The 21,864-nt window shown below is 42.9% G+C and overlaps 2 protein-coding genes across 3 annotated transcripts; one reads left to right on the top strand and one right to left on the bottom strand.

Annotated features, from left to right (window-relative positions):
* The first annotated feature begins 3,681 nt into the window (after positions 1-3,681).
* mmp19 (matrix metallopeptidase 19) lies at positions 3,682-6,572 on the top strand. Its single transcript, XM_085354052.1, has 9 exons — positions 3,682-3,789; positions 3,970-4,055; positions 4,213-4,343; positions 4,827-5,039; positions 5,127-5,372; positions 5,541-5,666; positions 5,845-6,009; positions 6,104-6,231; positions 6,328-6,572. The coding sequence occupies exons 1-9, from the start codon at positions 3,682-3,684 to the stop codon at positions 6,556-6,558; spliced, it is 1,434 nt and encodes a 477-aa protein (XP_085210178.1). The 3' UTR covers positions 6,559-6,572.
* A 970-nt stretch (positions 6,573-7,542) lies between these two features.
* On the bottom strand, positions 7,543-20,154 carry LOC146632086 (transmembrane protein 198-like). 2 transcript variants are annotated; one of them, XM_085354050.1, is made up of 5 exons: positions 19,799-20,154; positions 9,792-10,037; positions 9,031-9,606; positions 8,562-8,710; positions 7,543-8,444 (listed from the first exon to the last, which is right to left on the bottom strand). In XM_085354050.1, the coding sequence occupies exons 2-5, from the start codon at positions 9,937-9,939 to the stop codon at positions 8,295-8,297; spliced, it is 1,023 nt and encodes a 340-aa protein (XP_085210176.1). In that variant the 5' UTR covers positions 9,940-10,037; positions 19,799-20,154; the 3' UTR covers positions 7,543-8,294. The 2 variants fall into 2 exon arrangements, with proteins under 2 accessions (XP_085210176.1, XP_085210177.1); XM_085354051.1 differs by having other exon boundaries at positions 8,349-8,444; positions 8,633-8,710.
* Positions 20,155-21,864: the final 1,710 nt, after the last annotated feature.

The raw sequence follows: 21,864 nt of genomic DNA, 5'->3' as shown, positions 1-21,864 counted from the left end.
CGGTGAACAGGGGATACAAAGGGGTTACATAAAGAATTAAAAAAATTTCTTTTTTTTAAGTATCTTTACAACTTGTACTTACATTATAACCAATCCGGTCCTTTATCCTCACTTAAAATATTTTTACAGAACTATTGTAATATTTGCTGCCATTTCTGCTGTCCTGTTGGGCAACTTACTCTTACAAAATCCATTTTTAATGTTAATGAGATTTTTTTTACTGCATAAATAAAGGTTATATAAAAGTCACTGCCAAAAACTGATTGCGGCTTCTATCTTGTTACACGAATGTTGTTTGTGGCTCAAGATGACTTTATGTCATCCATAAGGGATGCATTTGACATATGTTTAACATATTATAGCCCAACAAGTTACTTATAGGGACGATAGCACTTTAAATATGAGCAATCGCTTTTTGGCAAATACCGGAAATCAGTTTTTGGCAGACAATCACTTTTTGGCACAACACCGGCTTCCCGACTTTTGGGAGAGAAATGTTGTCCCATTCACACAGCTGATTTGAATTTTAGCTGCTCGACAGTTCTGAGTCTTCTTGGTCATGGTTTTCATTTCATGGTGCTCCAGATGTTTGCAGTTGATGAAAGGTTTGCACTGCATGCAGGCCAGCACCCAGACTCTACTATTATGAAGCCATACTGTTTTAATAGTAATGCAGTATGTTGTTTAGCATTAGCTTCCTGAAAAAGACATCATATGAATAAATGAGCACATGTTGCTCTAAATCCTGTACATGGCTTTCAGCATTGACGGTGTCTTTCCAGATTTCCAGATGTAATCTGTCAATTCCAAAGGAACTAATGGACCCTTTTACCATCAGAGATGTAGGCTTTTGATCGAGGTCAAGAACCTTGTTATCAGCTAGACAGTCCCTCTTTTTTGAGATGTGTGTCTGCCATCAAATTAAAAATGAGCTCATGTTTTCTTGAAATCATAAATGTCTTATTTTAACCGTTTGATTTGTTTTCTAAGTTCTATTGTAGGTAAAATATGGATTTCTGAGATTTCCAAATCATTGCAATATGTTTTTATTTACATTTTATACACAATCTCAAGTTCTGTAGTTTGAAGTGGAGTTGTACAAAAAAACCTGAAAAAGATACACATGCAGCAGAAGAAATCGAAACCAAAGGCAAAACTAAACATGAGGACTTGATCATGAGGACTGGTTTTTATATCGCACCTTTCTGCCTTACTTGAACACTCAGAGCATTTTATTGTAAATGTCATGGTGCTGAGTCTGTGGACTCAGTGGTTTTGATTATTATCTTATGTTTCAGGTTAATTCTTGTTAGGATTTTCTTGTTCTGACGTTTGATATTTGTTTTGTATTTTTGAGCTCCTTTTGTTCTGTGTCTCTGTGCCTTTGCTGCTCCCACGTCTCTGTGTTCCCTCCCTGTTGCCATGTCTGATGTCTTGTGTTAAGCTCGTGTTTGTTCATACCTGTTGTATTTGCTGTTTTACTTTGATGGTCCCTGTCCTGTGTGTAGTGTGTCTGGTTTTGCTTCCCCTTGTCTTGTCAGTTCTGATTTCTCCCGGCTTTGTTTCCTTCCTGTCTCCCATTCCCTGATTGCTCCTGTGTGTATACAAGCCCTGTGTTTTCTTCTGCTTGTTACTGGTCCGTCTGTTTCCTCCGTGTTTCTTCCTGTGTCGTGTCATCCCGTGTTCCACCCTGTATGTTTTCCTGTCAGTTACGGATTCAGATTTGTTTGTTAGATTGTCCCAGTTTAGGTTTGTTCTTAGTTCCCGTCTGTCCCATCTCTGCTCTGTCTGTATTATCACCTCATGTAAATAAAGCTCACTCATTGCATCGTCAGTGCCCCCGATTGGGTCCCTTTCCCTTCAACCCCACACGACTGCCGCCGCAGCTGTGACAGTATATTTTTTCTTATTTGTGAAATTAAAGACAATAAGGAGAATCGCAAAACAACATTTTTAAAAAATGGGAAAAAAAATAAAATAAAATGCAGGTCCACTAAGAATACTGTTCCACAAATGGAAATACTAAAGCTTTTATCTGTTTGTGTATTAAAGATATCTGTTCCAGGTAATACAGGTGTGGGGGTGACAGGAATGTGAAAACAGAGGGCAGGGCAAATCCTGTGGTTTAGGCCCATACCTGAACTCCAGTCATGTGTTAAGGAATGAACAACTCTGCTGTAATCCTGGATAGTGATATATCAGTGTTGCTATGTTCAGGAAGAAGGCCCTCTCTCCACCAGCTCATAAAAAGACCAAACTAAACCCACACTACTGTAACATTTACTACATCTTCCATACAGCACCTGCATGTGGATCAATAGCTTCCTCTCGGGCCGTAGACAGAGAGTCAGAGTTGGCCATCACACATCCTCAGCCCTGAGTCTCAGCACTGGCTCACCCCAGGGCTGTGTGCTCAGTCCACTGCTCTACTCTCTCTACACACACGACTGCACTCCTCGCCACCACAGCAACATCTTTGTGAAATTTGCAGATGACACCACAGTGGTGGGGCTCATTTCCAAGGGAGACGAGTCTACGTACAGAGACGAGGTGGAGCAGCTGACGTCATGGTGTAAGGCCAATAACCTCCTCCTCAACACTTCAAAAACCAAAGAACTCATAATAGACTTCAGAAGGAAAAAGGCAGAGATCCAACCACTATTCATAAATGGGGACTGTGTAGAAAGGGTGGCAAGCTTCTGCTTCCTGGGAGTCAATATAGAGGAGAACCTTTCCTGGAGTGTGAACACCTCCGAGCTGCTGAAAAAGGCCCAACAGAGACTGTACTTCCTGAGAATTCTCAGGAGGAATAACATCACACAGAGACTGCTGGTGTCCTTCTACAGAGCCACCATTGAGAGTGTTCTAACTTACTGCATATGCATCTGGTACACTAGCTGCACAGGGGCTCAGAGGAAAGCACTCCAAGGGATCATTAACACCGCCCAAAAGATCACTGGCTGCCCTCTCCCCACACTGGAAGTTCTACACAACGCCCACTGTTTTAAAAAGGCCCAAAACATCATAAAAGACACCTCACATCCTGGCCACTCCCTGTTCGAACTGTTGCCCTCAGGCAGACGGTACAGGGCAATCAGAGCAAGGACTAATAGACTCAAACACAGCTGTTATCCAACTGCAATAACACATCTGAATACTACAAAAAAATGTCCATCACGCCACTCTTGTGTTAATCTATGCACGGTCTGAAGCATGTGTGTGGGAATGTATGTGAATGTTTTACTGTTACATCTTATTAGTATTTTAAGTATTCTATCTATTTTATTTATTGAATTTTATTGTTTTATTTATATTTTGATATTGCTAGGGATGATGCAATGATCGGGGACCATTCTTAATTTCGTTGTTCTCATGACAATGACAATAAAGTTTCTGATTCTGATTCTGATTCTGATCTTATGTGTAGAGCATGCAGGCGGGGTGGGGGGGGCTTTCGGTCTTCCCTGACAGCTGTACAATTTAACAGCAGACATGTTGATAGTAGGTCAACTGGCTGCTCTTGTAATCCTCATTCTTCAGAGGTGGATCATCACAGCTGCGGGGCTGACTCATGCGCCGGACGAGTTAAAAACCGCTGGAGCGCCAAGAGAACAAAGAGTCTGCTGTGGGACTCCGCTGAGCACGTCTCCAGAGCACCGGCTGTGAAATCTAAATCTGAGGATGATTATGGAGCACAAAGGACTGCTGCTGGTGCTGCTGCTGCCGGTGTTCAGCCTCAAAGGAGTATTTTGCGCAGTGGTACCATGGACGGAGTTCAGTGAAGCAACGGTAAGATGGCAGGTCGTTTTGTGACTTGTTTGAAAACTTCTCTAAAAGCAGACCTTTTTACTTTATCTAATCAGAGAGTCCTTATGATGTGTTTATAGATGTCTCTTTATTTTCCTGCCAAATTAGTTGATTTATCGTGGTCGCACATGACAGCTTTGTTGTTTTCTCACACATGCACAGGCTTATTTGAGGCAGTACGGCTACCTGAATGAGCCCATCGATACATTGGACCCTCGTTACCTAGAGGAGGTCATTGAAGGCCTCAGGTAAAGTAGATTATTGCTATTTCTACAGAGAACACACTTCCAGTAACATCTGCTGTTAGATCAGGATCTGTTAGAGCGATACTCCCTACACAGGATGTGGGGTGGAGTGTTTTTTTTCCATTACTTTACAGATATTTGATTTCCTTGTATTCATCAGTGTCTTCCAGAGAGTGAATGATCTGCCACCTACTGGAGAGTTAGATGAAGCCACACTGGAAGTGATGAACCAGCCCCGCTGTGGTTTGGAGGATCCTTTCAACAAGAAATTCCACAAGTACAGAGTGATGGGTGAGAAGCAAATTGTGTACATCGGTGGTTTTAACATTTACTTGCAACTGTTATACAAAATACCCAGCCAGTGTCACAATTTCCTGATTATTTTGGTTTGTTTAGTTTTTTTAGTTTCATAAAACCACGAGCAGCAAGACATCAGTGTTTCTAGTATCCTGAGGCTTTACAGTTAAGAATATATGTATATTACACAAGACAAGCTGTCATGACCGGGTATAGTATGATTTAGTACTCGTTTGTTAACTTGTTACAGCTGCAGATTAGCATTAAAAAGCTGGATCTTTAAAGGCAACAGCTATGACGTTAGTTTAAACACACTCCTGAAACAGGCTTTTCCATGCAGTTTCAAATTCATCCACTCTACTTGAGGAGCTGACAAAATGCATTTTCAACCACCCAACTCTCCACGCATAAAGTACATAAAGTCTTGATTTCGGTTTCATTATGATGACTTAGAAACAAAATGTTCTTCTCTTTTAGGCCGCTGGAGGAAAAGGAGCTTAACCTATCGCATCTACAACTACACTCCTGACATGATCAAGTCAGACGTCAGGAACGCCGTCCGTTCTGCCTTCAAGTACTGGAGCGATGTGGCAGCTTTGACCTTCAGAGAGGTCGATTATGGCAGAGCCGACATAAAGATCTCCTTCCATAAGAAAGATGGATTCTGCTCTGTCCCATTTGATGGCCGTGGTAAGTCTTGTTTATAAATGCATGTGTCACTAGGTCGTCTGTGACTGGGTTGCTGGGACTGTGACTGTTTATTTGCTCTGGGTGCAGGTCATGTACTGGCCCATGCTGAGTCACCAGAATCGGGTATTGTCCACTTTGATGAGGATGAGTTCTGGACTGAGGGAACATATTATGGCACTAATCTGCGTATTGTAGCTGCTCATGAAATTGGCCATGCTCTCGGCCTGGGTCACTCTCAGTTCAGAAGCGCTCTGATGGCACCGGTCTACTCTGGTTACCGTGTCAACTTCAGGCTGCACTCAGATGACGTGAATGGCATCCAGGCACTATACGGTGAGTGTGTCGAGGGGGTCCTGCAACATGATTGGTGCTGTTACTGGACCTGGGCTGTCGATGTTGCACATATACAACATTTGTCAGTTTAAGGGTGATGATTCTGGGCTCTGATTGCATATAAGAAAACATGCAATCGTCCTAAAATGTTTAACTTATCTGTTTAAGGCAAACGCATCATAAGCACGTTAGCCAGTCCCACAACTCCAGACAGTCTGGTTCCCACAGTGAGCAGCCAGGGGACTGAGAACATCCCTGATCCCTGCACAGCAACACTGGATGCGATTATATTAGGTAAGTTATCGATCAGTGTTTGCTAGACCAGCTAACTTTACATTAGGCCATCGAAATTAGTTTAAAGAATGAAACTTCAATATACCAAGATTACAAAGTCACCATGAGTTAAAAGGGTTAATAGATCTTGTTATTCAGATCGTTTCTCATGAATGGCTGTTATTATTTGTTCAATCAGGTCCCTGGGAGAAAACCTTTGCTTTTAGTGGTGATTATGTGTGGACTATCTCTGACCTGGGACACAACCCACCTATAAGAATTGACAGACTGTGGAGAGGCCTCCCAGGAAACCTAAATGCTGCTGTGTACTCTCAGCGAACCAACAAGACATATTTCTTAAAAGGTAATTTTAGTCCAGTCAAGCTACACTTCAGTTACCCACCGCTCTCTGGGTCGGAATAGTCAGCGTAAAAGGTTTGTGCTCTTTCTGGTCACAGGCAATAAAGTGTGGAGGTATACCAGTTTTGTTCTGGACTACGGCTACCCCAAAGAGCTGAAAAGGATTCCCCCTAATATCGATGCAGCCCTGTATCTGAAGAAGAACAAAAAGCTTGTCTTCATTAAGGTAGCTATGAAGAGAAGCACTTAAACATGAATCTACATCCACACCTTCTATTCCTCATTGCCTCATTTGTTTTTTTATTTCCGTCACCCTGTGTAGGGATCAGAGCACTGGCAGTGGGATGAGCTGAAATACAACGACCTAACTTTCTACCCCAAGCCGCTCAGCATGCTCTTCACTGGAGTGCCACCCGCTCCTCATGCAGCCTTCACCTGGACCAATGGCAAAATATACATATTCAAGGGAGACGACTACTGGCGAGTGAATGAGCAGCTGAAAGCAGAGAGAGGCTATCCACTGAGCAAGAAGAAACGCTGGATGCGATGCTAGTGCTCCACCATCAGGGGGCAGCAGGTACCAAAAGGTGTGAAGCACAGGGCATTTACAAGCCACCCTAACCTCAAGAGCAGCAATTCATCGTAAGTAATCACTGACCACATTAATGGAAAAGCTAGTGTGGGAACCTGTACCCTCGAGAGCAGGTTTGTGTTTGTATGTCTCTGAATGCAGGATTGTGCAAACTTTTGTATTATATGATCCTTGAGAAAAATCAAAGCTGTTTTGTTTTTTGTTTTTTCCATTTAACATGTGTGTTGGATTAGCTGTCACTATACACTCAGTAAGACGTAATACGATGACGGGAACGTGCACTTTCTGGTCAGTTGTGTTTATGGACTTCATTGCGTTCAATGAGTAACACTGGTCTGCGAGAAAAGCACGAGACACTCACTCGTGCCCTCGTTTAAAGTGAAAATGTATAATTTTCTACGAATAAACAAGACATAACATCAACAATAAAACTGCGTCTCGGATTGCTCACAGCATCTTCACAACAGTTGCTCACACAGCCACATTGAAAGGACAGAAAAAAAATATTTACTGTGATGAAAGGGCGGTCTGTCTCACATTGTGTCTGCAAAGAAAAAAAATCAGAAAACTGTGCGAGCGCCATGGCAACTCCAACCAATTGCAGAGTAGGAAATCCTCCCCATGACCTCTTTATTGCCTATGAGAAATCTGGTGAGTAATGCCGGCAGTGTTGCTAAGAGCCCGGAGAGACAAACAGTCTCAATAACTCCCCCCCCGACTCAAGAGACGACTAAAAACTGCTTATTATTAAACACATTTATTAATCTTTGACACTTCTATCAACAGGTATTTACAGATTCGGGCAACACGTGTGTAGTCACTGCAAAAAAAGATCCCAACAACATCTGGATAATTATTTAAAAATCTACAGATCAACAACAAACATGCTTTGTTTTTGTTTAGTTTTTTCTTCTTTTTTTACTTAGCGCTACTAAGGTACTTGAACTTTATATAAATTAAATTATAAAAAGTGGACTCTAAATCACCGCCCATTTTATTCTGATGGGAGCTACATTGCAAAAACAGAAAGATCACAGAATTTGTTAGAGTTCTGCTAGAAGATCCCGCTAAAGGTCCCAGCAAAAGGTTTTTTCCTCTCTCACATCATTTAGTTTTCACTTCACTTTGTCTTACTCCACACAGCCAGGTCCTATACTTCACTTTTTCATCATACTCCATCTGAAGAAATACACAAAATAAAATTTACTGTGATGACAAGACCTCCCCCCCCCCCAAAAAAAAAAATCCTACGACCGGACGGGAAAAGGGTAAAACAGGTAATAACACGACACTTGATTGCGATGACTAACTTCTGAAGTACAGTACATGTAATGTCAAGCATTGCTTTGTGATGTTCACTATCAGAACAGAAACACATCTGTCTTCGAGGCTCATTGGGCTGTTATGTGCTCAGTGAAGAGTGGAAATGGTCGACCTTTATTTTTGTTCGTGTCTGGGGTTTTTCTTGTGTTTCTCTGTGAAACACAGAAGTTGCAGTGGTTTTAGCCTCATCCTCTTACATTCTCCAGCAGCGCTGTGTTTTGCTGAACACCTGCGACCCACTGAGGAGAAAATCAGTTCAAGGGCGACAAACACCCCATGGATAGAAGAGCAGTTATTAACTTCTACTCTACATTAGGAAGACACAGTTGGAGAACCAGAGTGCATTAAGTAGTCCCTTCTTATGTTTGTGCTGCTCAGACCCTGACGACTGGCGTTGTGGCTGTGAGGGGCACCGTGGAGCCAGTGTCGTAGTCCAAGTCGATCGTGGTGTGGTTGGCGGTTCCCACGCTGCTAAGGGAAGTGCCGGTGCCCATCTGTCTGTCCCGCAGACTTTGCAGGTAGCTCTGAGGAGAAGAAGAAGAAGAAAAACAGAGAGATTAGCGAAGCGAACAAAGAGCTAGAAAAAAGTCCAGCGTCTAACGTCTAATCGCTACCGCACGCGGCATGTTTGTCACACTGACCGGTGCCAGTAGATCCCCAGCGTAACGTTTCACTGGGGTGGGTTTACGGCGGTAAGTGCCTTCCTGCCCACCTGCCTGCTGTCGCTTCTTGGCGTCTTTCTCTCGGATCCGCATCAGCTGGACTCTCTTCTGTCTCCGACTGATGACAACTATGAGGTGAAGGGAAAGTTCGAGAGCAACTTTTATCAATTGTGAATCGTGCTTGAAAAATGTGAGTCTATATTTATGAAAGTAATATGAGAAAAAAAATGTTAATTTTGTGAAAGTAAAAGTTTGCTATTTTCACTTCATGCGGGAAACCTAAGCTTGAAAAATTCCAGCAGTTCAGATTTAAATGATTTCACACAAAAAGGTCAGAAGATGTGATGTGATCGCCAAACTTTGCTTTCATATGGAGAGAATACTTTGATGCTAAGTTTAAGCCTTGGCTTGATTTGATTCATCGGAGGAATGAAAGCACCACGCTTACCCTCTGTGTGTGAGAAGCTGTTGTCCGTCAGTTTCCACTGGACCAGCACTCCTATGAGGCTGAGAGCAGGCCAGATGCCCAGAATGACCCAGCTGTACCAGCAGAGCGCCTGTCCGGGTGTGAGGCGCAGGCATTCATACACGTACATTCCCAAAACCAGCATCTCCACAAAGTAATCGGCACACACTGTCATGATGGCCGCCCCAAACACAGCGGTGGACAGCATGGTGAACATCTTCTGCCACTGCAGTGTCAGCACGGCAAACAGCATGCCCGATCCCAGAAGAGCGCCCAGCGGCACCCACAGTGTGGTTGGTGTGTAGAACTGCTGAGTGACCAGCAGGGCGGCGAGAGCCAGGAGGAAGCCGAGCAGCAGGCCCGTCATGAAGAGGCCGACGCTTCGCACGAGCATAGTGACGAGGCCGCACAGGAGGCCTATACCGAGGCCGATGCCCGCGCTGGCCTCGACGCTCAGCTGCGTGTCCAGCACGTGCTCCTTGTGGCACAGCAAGAAAATGATGACCGAGCCAAACATCAGGCCAGACAGGAACATGACAGCTTTGAAACACCGGTAACCTGGCAGAGGAGGGCACACAGGAGAGACGTGTAGTGAGGAAATTAGAGAATGAAGAACTGGAAGGAAACTAAAAATGAAGTTAGGCCAATATATGACCAGAAGATAAAAACAGCAGACTGCACGTGCGCCTGCAGTCTCATGTTGCCCCAAGTTTCAAATTCTGTAAGCCAGCAGAGATCCTCACCAAAGAAGCAGTAGATGATTCCAAACAGGCAACACATGGAGCAGATGACAGTAGGGATGACATCATACTTCCTCTCTATCTCCAAACTACAGGCATCTGCCATGGCTGACCCTGCCCCCTCAGAGCTCAGTCCAGTGGGATCCGTCATCGTGTTGAACTTTGAGGCTCTGGGACAGGCTGAAAGTCAGGATAAGGAAGGCGGGGACCGCTGTGGGGGTTATCTGAAGTCCATCAGAGCAGGTGTGACTGCAAGAGAAGAGAAAAGTGCCGATAAAACAAGGAAACCTAAGAAAGGGTGACCGTATCCTAATCAGTGAAGCGTTTTTAATGCTGATTAACACTGAAAATAAAGTAATTCAAAAGTAGGGTGTTAAATCTGTATGTTGCTCTGTATGTGCAACTCTCACTGCAACTCAATAAAACCCTAAATGTTGCAGTCAAACATCTCATTCACTCGCTCCGCTCATATGCAAGCTCAGATCTTCCTGAAAAGGAATTTTTATATGTCAACAAACTCTGGTTTCATGGTAAAGGAATTATGTTTCTTCACCACGTTTTACCGTCTCATGAAAACCACTCTTCTACACCCAATTTTTTTAACACTAACAGATTGTGTTTTTAATTTTCTCTCCCCTGAGTAATTCACCCTTTCCTTAAAATAAATAAATAAATCACCAATCGTTTCGTGGAAAACAAGGCCACAGATTTATCTATGGGCTAAATTGGCCCGAAGTCCACTTTTGTAACTGCAGGCGACTGTTAATATTTCCCCACCACCTTCTCTTCTACTCTGTTATAATCTCTTTTCAGAGGAAGGGCACCAACAAGCACTCTTAAAAGATTATATATGCTATTTAAGCTGGCAGGCCTGCAGATCGCCACAGAGGGCTGCAGTGGGGCTAAAGACTTATGGGTGGACTGCTCTTTCTGAGGCTGCTGGCAGGACTCCTGTATGAGCTCACCGCAGCTGAGATCCGATTACAACTAACTCACGTTTCTACTTGAGACACTCAGGAACATTCGGTGCTGCCTTTTCTCCTTAATAACCAGCTCCTCTCTTTCTGTCCATCTTTACCTCACCGTGTTTCACATCGAAGTTCCCCCACCTTGCAGCTGTTTTCTCTTTAACTCTACACACTTCTTCTATCTGTTCCTCAGACAGAAGAATGACTAATTTGGATGTCCTGCCTAAGAATGACTTTACATGGAAAAAATGAACTGGCCACTGGAAATTTCTCTTTTCTTTTGCAGTCTCTCACAGTTCTTCTGCCTTTTTCCCTCTCTGCCCCTCTTCTTTCTGTCACTGAAACTGCAAAGTCCCAATTGTGGGTCACAGAAGAAAAAATACATGATCAGTGCAAGTCTGCTGGGCTTCCCCTGCATTTTAAAACTGATTAATGACTTAAAGATATGCATATCTTACTTTTCTCATAATAAAAAACCTCATTCTCAGACTATAATGACTCCTATTTGTCAGTTTCTTCATTGGAACAGTAAACCAAAAGGAATAAGCTGTTGTGCAAATAGAAAGATTGCAAAAAAAATGTTTGTTTGTTTTTAAAAAGTAATGAAACCAAGCTGTGCTCTCTGTTGACTACAGCAGGACAAATAATAAAAAGGAGAAAAAAAACTTTTCTAACAAGAATGACTGCTGCGGGCCAGATCTCTGTTTACAATCATGACTATAATCTTCACATCAGCCCTTGCCAGCTTACAATGAAGGCCCATACTCAGCTCTGGGACGCAGCTATGCACAGAGGTCCGGGCAGCATTGGTGGATCAGTGCAAATATGACAGCTGGTGTCTTTCTTCGACATTTTTGCATTCTTTGTATGATTAAGGGTTAATGCTACCTCCTAAAATTCAGAGTAAGCACTAAATTTCGAGCAGATGTTCGCGTCAGTGTGTTGTGAAAGAGGTTTAGAAGGGGAAAAAATCCCTTACTGTTAGAGGCTTTTGTTTACCTCCGGCTGGGGAAGTACTACGGTCTCCCTCCTCGTGTTACCAAAGGTGCAGTCATGTGAGAGAAGGGGAAGGTTTTGTATATGCGTGACTCTCTTTAGGTGTCAAATGAATTTGAATGAAGAAAGTTGGCTGATGCACTTTATTTATGAATAGAGCTGACTTTTAGTGTACACTCAACTCAATGTTAAACCCAGCTGGTTTGTGTCAAAGACTCTTTGCATTAGCTGGTGTTATTATGACACCTGGTCAGTGTTGATATGAAACAGCTGCTTCAATTTTGTCTTCTTTTTTTTTAACAGTTTTTACAAGTTTGATGGCTTCTTCATATTCCAGGCATCGTTACTCCTTTAAATTAGTAGAAGACTAAAGTCCTGGGTAGGTAACTGGCTCTAAACAACTACAGCAACACCAACCTGAATAATGTTTACCACGAAGATTTGTGGGCCGTTATTAAATATTATTACTTTTATAGTAATTCCTGTTATTCCACATTAACAATATTCCACATTTACACTCACAGGCCCGACTCTGAATGAACACTTTGTCGTCTTCTAATTAGGTTTAGTTAAACAGCAGGAGGACGGCGGCGGCGCTAACACGAAATAACAACCCAGGCCTCTTCCTTTCTCTCACATATCTGGTTACTGTTGGATCTCATATCTTAACTGCTAAGATAATGACTTAATTCACTCTTAAACTAGAGATCAGCTCATATTTCAGCAGGATTTTAACAGTAATCTGCCTCAGCTTCACACACATATACACCCATGTTTTACTCCCATGCCTCTGCCTCATGCTCCCTTTTCGTCACAATGGTGTCTTATGTGTAGCAGCCTTGGGAGTCATTGCCGCTGTGGGAGAATAGAGCCATTATGGGGCAAAACAAAGACTCTGAGGCCCATGCTGTGACCTCTAGTGGCACTCGGAGGAAACCATGCGAATGAAAAACGAGACCGCATAAAGATGACTGAGCGCAGCAGCAAGGACGCTGCTACATCCCAAGTCGTTTGCTTTAAGAGGGGAGCCAAGTATTTGCCTTCAGACGGCTGGTAAGTGATGAAGGGTGGTCCTAAACTGGAAGACAGAGCTATCAGTCTTAACGCTTGAACTCCCTGGAGCCCCCCCGCCAAAAAAAAAACCTTACAATGCAGAATTTTCAACAAGCTGCCTGGCAACAGATTCATTAGAAGTCAACTAGACTTTGAGTCTGCAGCCACACAGGCAGCTCTCCGAGGCTGCACTTTGGCCTGGCAGCGCTTTGAGTCAGAAGGTAGCATCACTGGTTTTCCCCCATGCAGCAAAGTACTGCAAAAAGGTTAATGAATTCAATTCTGACGACTCAGTGGAAATTAAAGTGAAATTCGTTAGTTTTACAGCAGCTATTTGGGAAATTTTCAAAATATGACACCTATATAAGCTAATAATAGACACCAACACATACACAGGACCACCAGCCAGGGGGAGCTTGGGTGTAGTTGGACAAAAATGGGCCTTTCTAAAAACCTTTCATAAGAAAAGCCTCTTTTTAAATTTTCCTTATTTTATTTATATAAAGACATAAAGAGGTCAAATAAAATTTTACCTTGTCTTCCTATAATGCAAAAAAAAACAAACAAATCACCCGTAACCTTAAATCTACATTTAAGGTGAAGTATAACACCTACCCTTCCTCATGGAGGGTCTAACAACAGAGAAACGCATCAGGATTTTAGGGCATTCGTGCCCGTAGCCTGAGCAGAATAAGAATGAGTGAGGACGAGCTATTTACTATCCCCCCGCATGACAGGAAGAGCAAGCGGTGAATGGAAATTATTGCTGTGCTTACACGGTGGAAAACAAGGGCTTTAAGCAACAGGTTAAAAAGCTTGACGTCAGAGGTAGACAACAGTGTAATCATGCGACCGTGGTGTGCAGCGCTACAAGGTTAAGTTACTTTAGTAAGTGTTAAGTACATATTTTATAAGTTTACTTTACTAGATTTTCTGGGGGGGAAAACTACCCAAAGCTACTTCTGTGCTTACATTTGATATTCGCTGTATCACTGGATATAATGCTGCTGCTGCAGCTGCTGCTGGCACCTTGTTTACATACTTTGAATTAGGCCATGCGTCATCAATGAAAGTAACTCATTAGAAAACAAGGCCGGAAAATGCCCTTCATATAAGTATTCTTATAAATGCTTACCATGTGTCTCAAACTGCCACTCAAAAATAGGCCCATGCATCTGTTGCTTCTTAGATAAAACATCCCAAAAACTGCCAGAAGCTCCGCTGTGACAAACCATCAGCTAATCCAAAGTGTTGCAGTGTGAGTACAATGAGGAATTAGCAACACGAATCAGATTTCTGTAGCTTCCCTTCATTAGTTCACACAGTAAAGTCCACAATAGCTTTTAACCCTTTAAAGCACCTCAGAGTGCAGGTTTGTGGTTCCTTCAGTTTTAAAAAGTCTTACTGAGGCAGACAGTGTAGCTCCTTTTATGAACAGGCCTGAAAGTTTCTGTACTGATCACACTTACAGTTATTGCTCAATCAATTTAGTTTTTACTGGAGAATCTCATATCATGAATGCCCTGAGCTTTGCTTCTCTCTGGCTCCATAAATTTCTGCGCCTCTGCTGCATGTCATTATGTCGTCCCTCCCATAATTTTATCTTTTTCCTCTTTGTCTTCTCTCTCTGTTGTAGTCTCTATTGTATTTTCTCTAGTCTCTTCTGTTTTGTCTCCATTGAGCTGGATCGGCCGCTCCCAAGTCTGCTTTTGCTGCAGATTTCTTCCAGCTGAAAACAGAAAATAGTTCCATTTCTCTTTGGGATATTGCACCATTGGAAGGTTTATACTTTACAACATAAAGTGCCCTGAAATTACTGTGAAATGCAGCTTGTACAGTTTAATAACTCTTTTGCACTTCATTTCCCTCCCTTCTTTGTGTCCTGTCTACCTCTGCACTGTTAAAACACAATGAACAAGTAATAATTCAGATCCCTTCTACAAAGCTCACTGAGCTCACACTCAGTATCAGCTGCAGCGCTATTGGAATAACGTGTTGTCCTTGGGTATCCTCCCCTTGAACACACCCAGCGGGGTGCTGTCCTGAACAGCACAGATTTGAGTGCTCAGCTGCTGGAACAGACAAGGCTGACTAAAAGTTCCCCACATAGCTAATGCGGGTGTGTTTAATCAAGGGGGTGGGCGTGCGCGAGCACAGCCAAAGATTCTGGGAGCGTTTCTCCGACTTGACGGCCGGGGCCAGCTGAGAACTGAAAAACCTGCAGAGCTATGGCCTGGCCGTCTGACAGCTTCACTTGGAAGACCCTACCAAGAATGCGAGATGCACTGGGGTCTCAACAGTTGTTGGTATAAATTATGTCTCCTCAAGGTGAAGACCCCAACCAGCTGGAAGACTGAGTCAAGAAAATAAAAATGTGAATAAAGCGAACTAATGTCACAGCTGGGGTCTTTAAATATGATAATACATATTGTGCTAAGCACAAAACTTATCAAAATAACATCTGCTTTAACTCTAAAGCAGACAGAGCAAGACTTCAAATGACCCACTGCTGAGCTTCCTGCCTCGCCGTAGCAGGAAACTGAGGACCACATGAGGAAGTGGAACATCAGGTTTCAGCAGGAACTGACCCCCTGTGTTTGTGACATGGACCAAAAAGGCTATCAAAGAGCTGGATTATCAACACACAAAGCTGAGGAAAAACAACTACCTGGAAGTCAAAAAACTAGCAGTGTCTTTAGAAACCATTTCACCTGAGAAATTTGACCATTAGGAAGTTGCAGGATAGGCAACCTTATGATGCAGCGTTAATAAGCTGGTAATCTGTCTGGCTCATGGGCTAAGCTACACATAACACTTTCAATTATGTCATAATGCCCCAGCTTACGTGATTGTGGCTACTTTCAGAAGGGTTTTTTGCATAGCAGCTACTGCCATGTTTGTATGCTAAGAACTTACATAACGAACAAAGCACCACATGACAGTCAGTTTTCACTTTGACCAGACTTTGAGTCCCTGCGGGCTTTGCATTTCTTCTTCATATGCATCCGTGTATGAAAACAGATTAGTAGCTGTCACAAACTCTTGGCTGTGGTCCTTTTATTTATTCATTCTGATTACTAAGTGCCAAAAAACTAAACACACAATACACACAGAGATTTATAAACTGAGCTATAAAACTAGGGGCAAGCTATTTGGTTCAAAACCTTTAAAAAGCAGCATTTTTCAAAGCTGTTGAGGCGTAGGTAACTCAGGTCTCTCTGTGTTTTTTCACTCCATTGTACATGAATTAACAACAACTTGTTTTTAACAACTTTCCACATATCAATCCAAACTTTCAAGAGCCATTTTAGGGCCGCATGTGAACTACGACATCAACATAAACCTAATTTTTCACTGCACAAATCTGACCTGCAACTCCCCCCCTCACTTTAAAGTTCTTCATGTGTTCTCTGCCTCGTGGTCCTGATCTATACTAAAGAGATACCTACACACGCAGGGATCCGTACATCTGTCTATAAAGAAATGTCACAAAACTCAGTGCAATCGATGCCTTTAACCAAACAGTTCAGAGGGGATAATAAACTGCCTTGTGACCACAGTCTCTTAAATGCTGAGTTCAAGTTAAACAATTTCTTCTATTTGCCTCCCAAAACTGACCCAGGTCAAAAAACCAACCTCATTTTCCACAGTGGGAGGTCCCTGAATTAGGTCATCACCCTGAGGTATGGAAATGCACATTGGCAGTATTTTCGTGTACTCTGCAAGACAATAAGAGAGCCACTAGTTGAATTTCTAATTCAGTCAAGTTTATATTTTCACTGCAAAATCATTTCCCCTGTAGTCCTGGGTCCCAATTACATCCACTTATGGCTCCCTTTTTTTTTATATGAGCAGCAATCTAACTTTTTTCCTGCTCTTTAATCTCTCCATTTCATGCTTGCCTGATTTTCACCTCAATAAAAGAGATCCTTAGAGAGCTATTCATAAAGAGGCATAAAAAAATCTGATATACAATGAGCAGCCTTTTGAAGAGAGTCACATGTCAGTGGTGCATGAGTGTATACTGTACCTCAGAGAAAAAGGTCATTAACACAGTGAAAATATACTAACGTGTAATGTACATTCATCAACTGTGCTGTGGTAAGTTACCACTGTGAGTGCACCGTATGTGCTGTAAGGAGGGGCGGGTTCACAAACGCTCTATTAACGTCTGTGGTGGGGGAGCAGCGTTTAGCAGGCTGTGTGGTGGAGTCTGATGTCCATATGTTAGCGCCAGCGTGGCAGTGTATGAGATAATATAAGCGGCTGATGAACAATGACATCCAGGCCGGAGTCTAAATATAACCTCCAATCATGAAACTTTGAAAAAAGGCCACTCACTGAAATGTAAAGAAAGCCCAGTACAGAGGAAGGGACGTCAGAGCGTAACACAGCAGTGGTTCGGACCTCTAGTGCTGTGTCTATATACAGTACGTCTGCAGCACTTCCAATGCAGCTCTGTCATTTAGAGCAGGCCTTTAACCCTCTCTGTATAATTCCAGCCTGCAATAATTGTACCCCCTACAGCGCCGTCACAAGCCGAAAATATCACACGTCCTTCATTTCCCCCCCAACCCAGCACCACCCTCATGTCACAGCTATAGCACAGAGTACTTTAAATAGTTTTTGGATGTTAGAGAATTCAGTTCAATTCAATTCAAACTATACAGCTCCGAGTTACAATAATGGCTGCCTCAAGGCACTTTATATTAAAAGATAGAGACCCTACGATACGATAATACAGGGAAAACCCCAACCATCCAATGAGCACCTATGAGCAAGCACTTGAAGACTGTGGGAAAGAAAATCTCCTTTTTAACAGGAAGAAGAACCCCCTTCAAAATTATGGTCTTTACTTCTTTAAAAGCTACATGTAACACTCAGTTTAGCTTCGTATCAGTACAAAGGACAACGGTTAGAGTGAAAGAAAATTGATGAAAACGTGATGAAATGCAGTTTTTTTTTCTGCACTGTAGCAAAGACACAATATATACCGAGCCCTGGGTTGCCCCTCATTCATCGGAGTGTAAGTGTGTGTGTGTGTGTGAATGTTAGATAAGGCGCCTAGCCATAGAATAAAAAGCTTGGTGAATGTGTATGTGAATGGGTGAATGAGGCTTGTAGCTTCAAGTGCTCATTCTTTGCCCTCGTAAATGTAAAGCAATAATTTTGAATAAAATCTAACTGAAATATATAAAATCGAGGGTTTATTTTCTCATATAATTAATCATTTAGGAAAACATGACTGACATAAACTAAATGTATACCAATCAGGTACATTTTATTTGACCTGATTCCATTGCATTTGATGTTTTACGTTGTCGTTATGTAACACAGTTGCATGGGAAAATGTACATGTTGTCAAATGATTTAAATCAGCATTTTGGCCATAAATATTTGTGTGCGTGTAAAGGTCCATTTAGCCCACATCTATTTAAATTGCACTCTGCATTTTTGCCTTACTTTAGTACTGAAGTTTTCAGAAATACACCTTTGCTGTAGTTTCCTAGCAGCTGAGGGAGTCACGGGTACAGAGTACTGGGGTCAAGCATGTGGCCTGACACACTAACACATATGTCTTGAAAATTTCAGAGGTGAACTTTTCTAAATAATCATCATCCAACAGCATTTTGGATGTACAAGTGTATTTGTGTTTCTTGTTGCTTAAATGTTACTTGGCAATGTGCTGTAAGACATTGCATTTGGACATTTAACTTAGATATTCCATCTTTAGCAAAAACATGTCTCATATAGGTTTGAAACTGCAGATAAATAAAGACGGGCAGCAAGTCAATGCTTTAGTCAGAAGAATAAAAACCAGCCTGTGGTCACTTTGAGAGAAAAAATGTAACAACACAGACTGTAATCTACGTCCTACCGAGATGTCAAGTTAAAGATTTAAATGTGCATACACTCACTCCAAAGAGTGTTTGACATTTTTCTGAAATGTCACCTTGTGTTTCAGTGATTTTAGATGAGCAAGCATATTTTACTAACATCAAAAAGACAAAAACCGAGACCCATGCATCCACGCTGACATCTGCAGACTGACTTTCATCAGCCCCTGCGCTTCGCGCTTCCTTCTACTCCTTCCCCAAAGCAGGGAAGGGCTTCCTCTCAGCCTGTTCAAAGGAGTTTTTAAAACCATCTGGTGCAGGCTGAGGGAGAAGGTCGTGTAGATGGCGGGGGGTGCACGGAGGGGCTGTAACTGCAGACTGTGGTCCCCCAGTAAAGACGGGACCTGAAGGTTGTCATCATACTGCCCAGAAAAACCAAGAGGCACTCCTACCCTGGATCACACAGCAGAACCACAGGGCAGGGCTCTTTGCACGCCATCCACAGACATAAAAAGATGTAACTATATAGTTATCCTTGAATGCACGCTGGGTGGATACAAAAGAAGGTAGGGTGTTGTTACAAACCACCTGTGGCTCTCACATAAAACCCGGATTAAAAGCACAAATCAGCAGCGGTTGATAACTTCAACTAAGATCTTGACTTTTATTTCTCCCCCCACACACAACTTCAGCATAACTAACATTGAGTTGTTAGCCTCCACTGATTAAAGCACATTACTGTGGGACTTTGGTGTAAGTGTCCGGTTCAGTGCGCACACAAAAAGCCTGCATTATCCCGGATCATTACGTCTTTGTGCCCAAAGGCTCCGGGATAAGTTGCATTACGTGCCTCAAGTTTAAAAAACTTTAAAAGAGGAGCAGCTGTAGAGCTTGGCATCGATCAGTCAGGATCTGGATTCAACTATAATCAGCCATCAACAGCTCTATCAGTGGAATATATGCGGCTATTGTCTCCATACGGCTGTTAACTGAATTCAGATATCCACTGACACACTTAACACCGCAGATGACATCCAGAGTAGGCTGGCATTGTGGACGACACACACACACACACACACACACACACACACACACACACACACACACACACACAAATATGTTTTAAGTTAGCCTAAAGTTAAAGTTACAAACTTACCGACGCGCCCGTGAGCTGCTGAAGCCTCAAACTTTTCTGTGACACTCGGCCCTGTCAGGCAGGAAAGGCAGCCAACCATTCAAAAACACAAAAGCAGCGGCGGTAGGATTCAAGGGAAAACCGGTTTTCTCTCCTCAGGCTCTTCCTTTTTTCTTCCCCTAACTCACAAGCTCCACTAACCCGACAGCAGCGGCTGCATGGTCTTGCTCCCCGTCCCTGCCTTTCCTTATGCAAATCTCTTTAAAAAAAAGAAAGAAAGAAAGAAAGAAAAAGAAAAAGAAAGAAAAAGAAAGGCTCCGACTGCAGATGTGCGGACCTTCAGCTCGCTTCCATTCTCCGGGTAGAGCCTCGGTCACTCCGACCCAACTTTCAAACTAAAATGTTCAGTTTCCGTCTCAGTCCACCTCTCTGGAAAATCTTACCAGTCCTCCCTCTCTTTCACACACACAAACACACACACACCTCCCCTCTGCTTTTCTTCACACTGAAATAAACGACACTTAAAAAAACACAAAAGAGGGAAAAAAGTTCTCCCTCTATCCCCCACCCTGAGCTAATCCCCTCTCTATCTGCATCCAGCCTCGGCAGTTTGGCCGTTGAAAAGCGGGAGGGAGGGGGAAAGAGAGTGGGAGGGTAGTGGGGCCCAGCTCAACGTTTTACTGTGGCTGCACCTGAGGGGGGGTTCATGTGAATGTAAGAGAGACAACAGCGTACACGTACTGCATATAGATTACAGAGTAGTGGGTTTTAAAGGACACGCTAAACGGGAGTTCATATTTAGACAACCTTTGCAAAGGGTTTATAAGTGACAAAGAATGCCTAATAAATCATTTACTATGGATTTATGGGGCATTTAAACCAACTAACTAAACCAACTTAGCAGGACTATTTGTTTGAATTAGTTACAATTACAGGGGCGTATCCAGGATTTTTTCTTAATGAGATGACAGGGTGTGTGTGTGTGTGTGGGGGGGGGGGGGGGGGGGGGGGGGGGGGCAAAAAACAAGACTAGGGGGGAGGGGTTTACTCTGAAATAACCTCAGTTTGGCCAGCACAGTGGTTGTTAGCACTGTCAGTGCACACTAGGTACTGAGTTCCAGTACAGCCTGGGGGCCTTGTGACTTTGCATGTTCTGCCCATTTGTGGTAGAGATGGGTGGAACGATCCAAATGTCGATAGTATCGGACTGATACTAGTGCTATAAGATCGATACTTGGTTTCTGTCCTCTAAGTCAGTGGTCCCCAACCTGTTTTGCGCCACGGCCCGACAATATTTTCACAGACCGGCCTTTAAGGTGTCGTGGATAAAGACAACAAAATAAAACTAGTACCGGTACCGAAAAAAAGAAGATTTATTCATAACACACGTGAAAAGACCCAGGAAAACCGAGTTAACGAAAAAAAACGATACCAACCCTGAAAACCATACATTTCACACCAAAGTCTCAACTCTCGCGGCCCGGTACCAAATGACTCACAGACCAGTAGCCGTCCGTGGCCCAGGGGTTGGGGACTGCTGCTCTAAGTTCAGCATGCAGCCCACTAAATGAAATGAAATGAAATGGGGTTTTTTTATGAAAAATATCAAAATATACTTCTGTACCAAATGCAAAAAAACCCCCCAAAAAACGGCTGTGTATAAAAATATGTGGACAGCCATGTCTATTTTGTATAACCTATAGCAAATTTCAATTGCAAAAGCTGACCCAAAGACTGGAGCCCGTCTGAGTTTGCATGTTCTCCATGTGTCTGTATGAGTTCTCTCCAGGTACGCCGGCTTCTTTCCACAGTCCAAAGAAAAGTGTGGGATCAGGCTAATCGGTGATTCTACATTGCCTGTAGGTGTGAATGTAAGTGTCAGTGTTTGTCTGCCTTTCTGTGTTAGGGCCCAATAATAATATCCTGGTCAAAAACAATTCCAAGATTTCTCACACTATTACTGTACACATAGTTGAGATGACTGTGTCTACATGTTGAAGTCCAAAGTGAGCATCAGAATGATGAAGAAAGTTGATATAAGTCATTTTGAATCTGTCACAGTGGTTGATGACAGACGGGTTGGTCTG

This window comes from Diplotaxodon limnothrissa, linkage group LG5, assembly GCF_057381915.1.
Source record: "Diplotaxodon limnothrissa isolate DT_005_m linkage group LG5, D_limnothrissa_male_GT1.1, whole genome shotgun sequence".
In the NCBI taxonomy this organism is placed as follows: Eukaryota; Metazoa; Chordata; class Actinopteri; order Cichliformes; family Cichlidae; genus Diplotaxodon; species Diplotaxodon limnothrissa.
The sequence above is the reverse complement of the archived record's forward strand: the minus strand, read 5'-3'. Positions and strand labels throughout refer to the sequence as shown.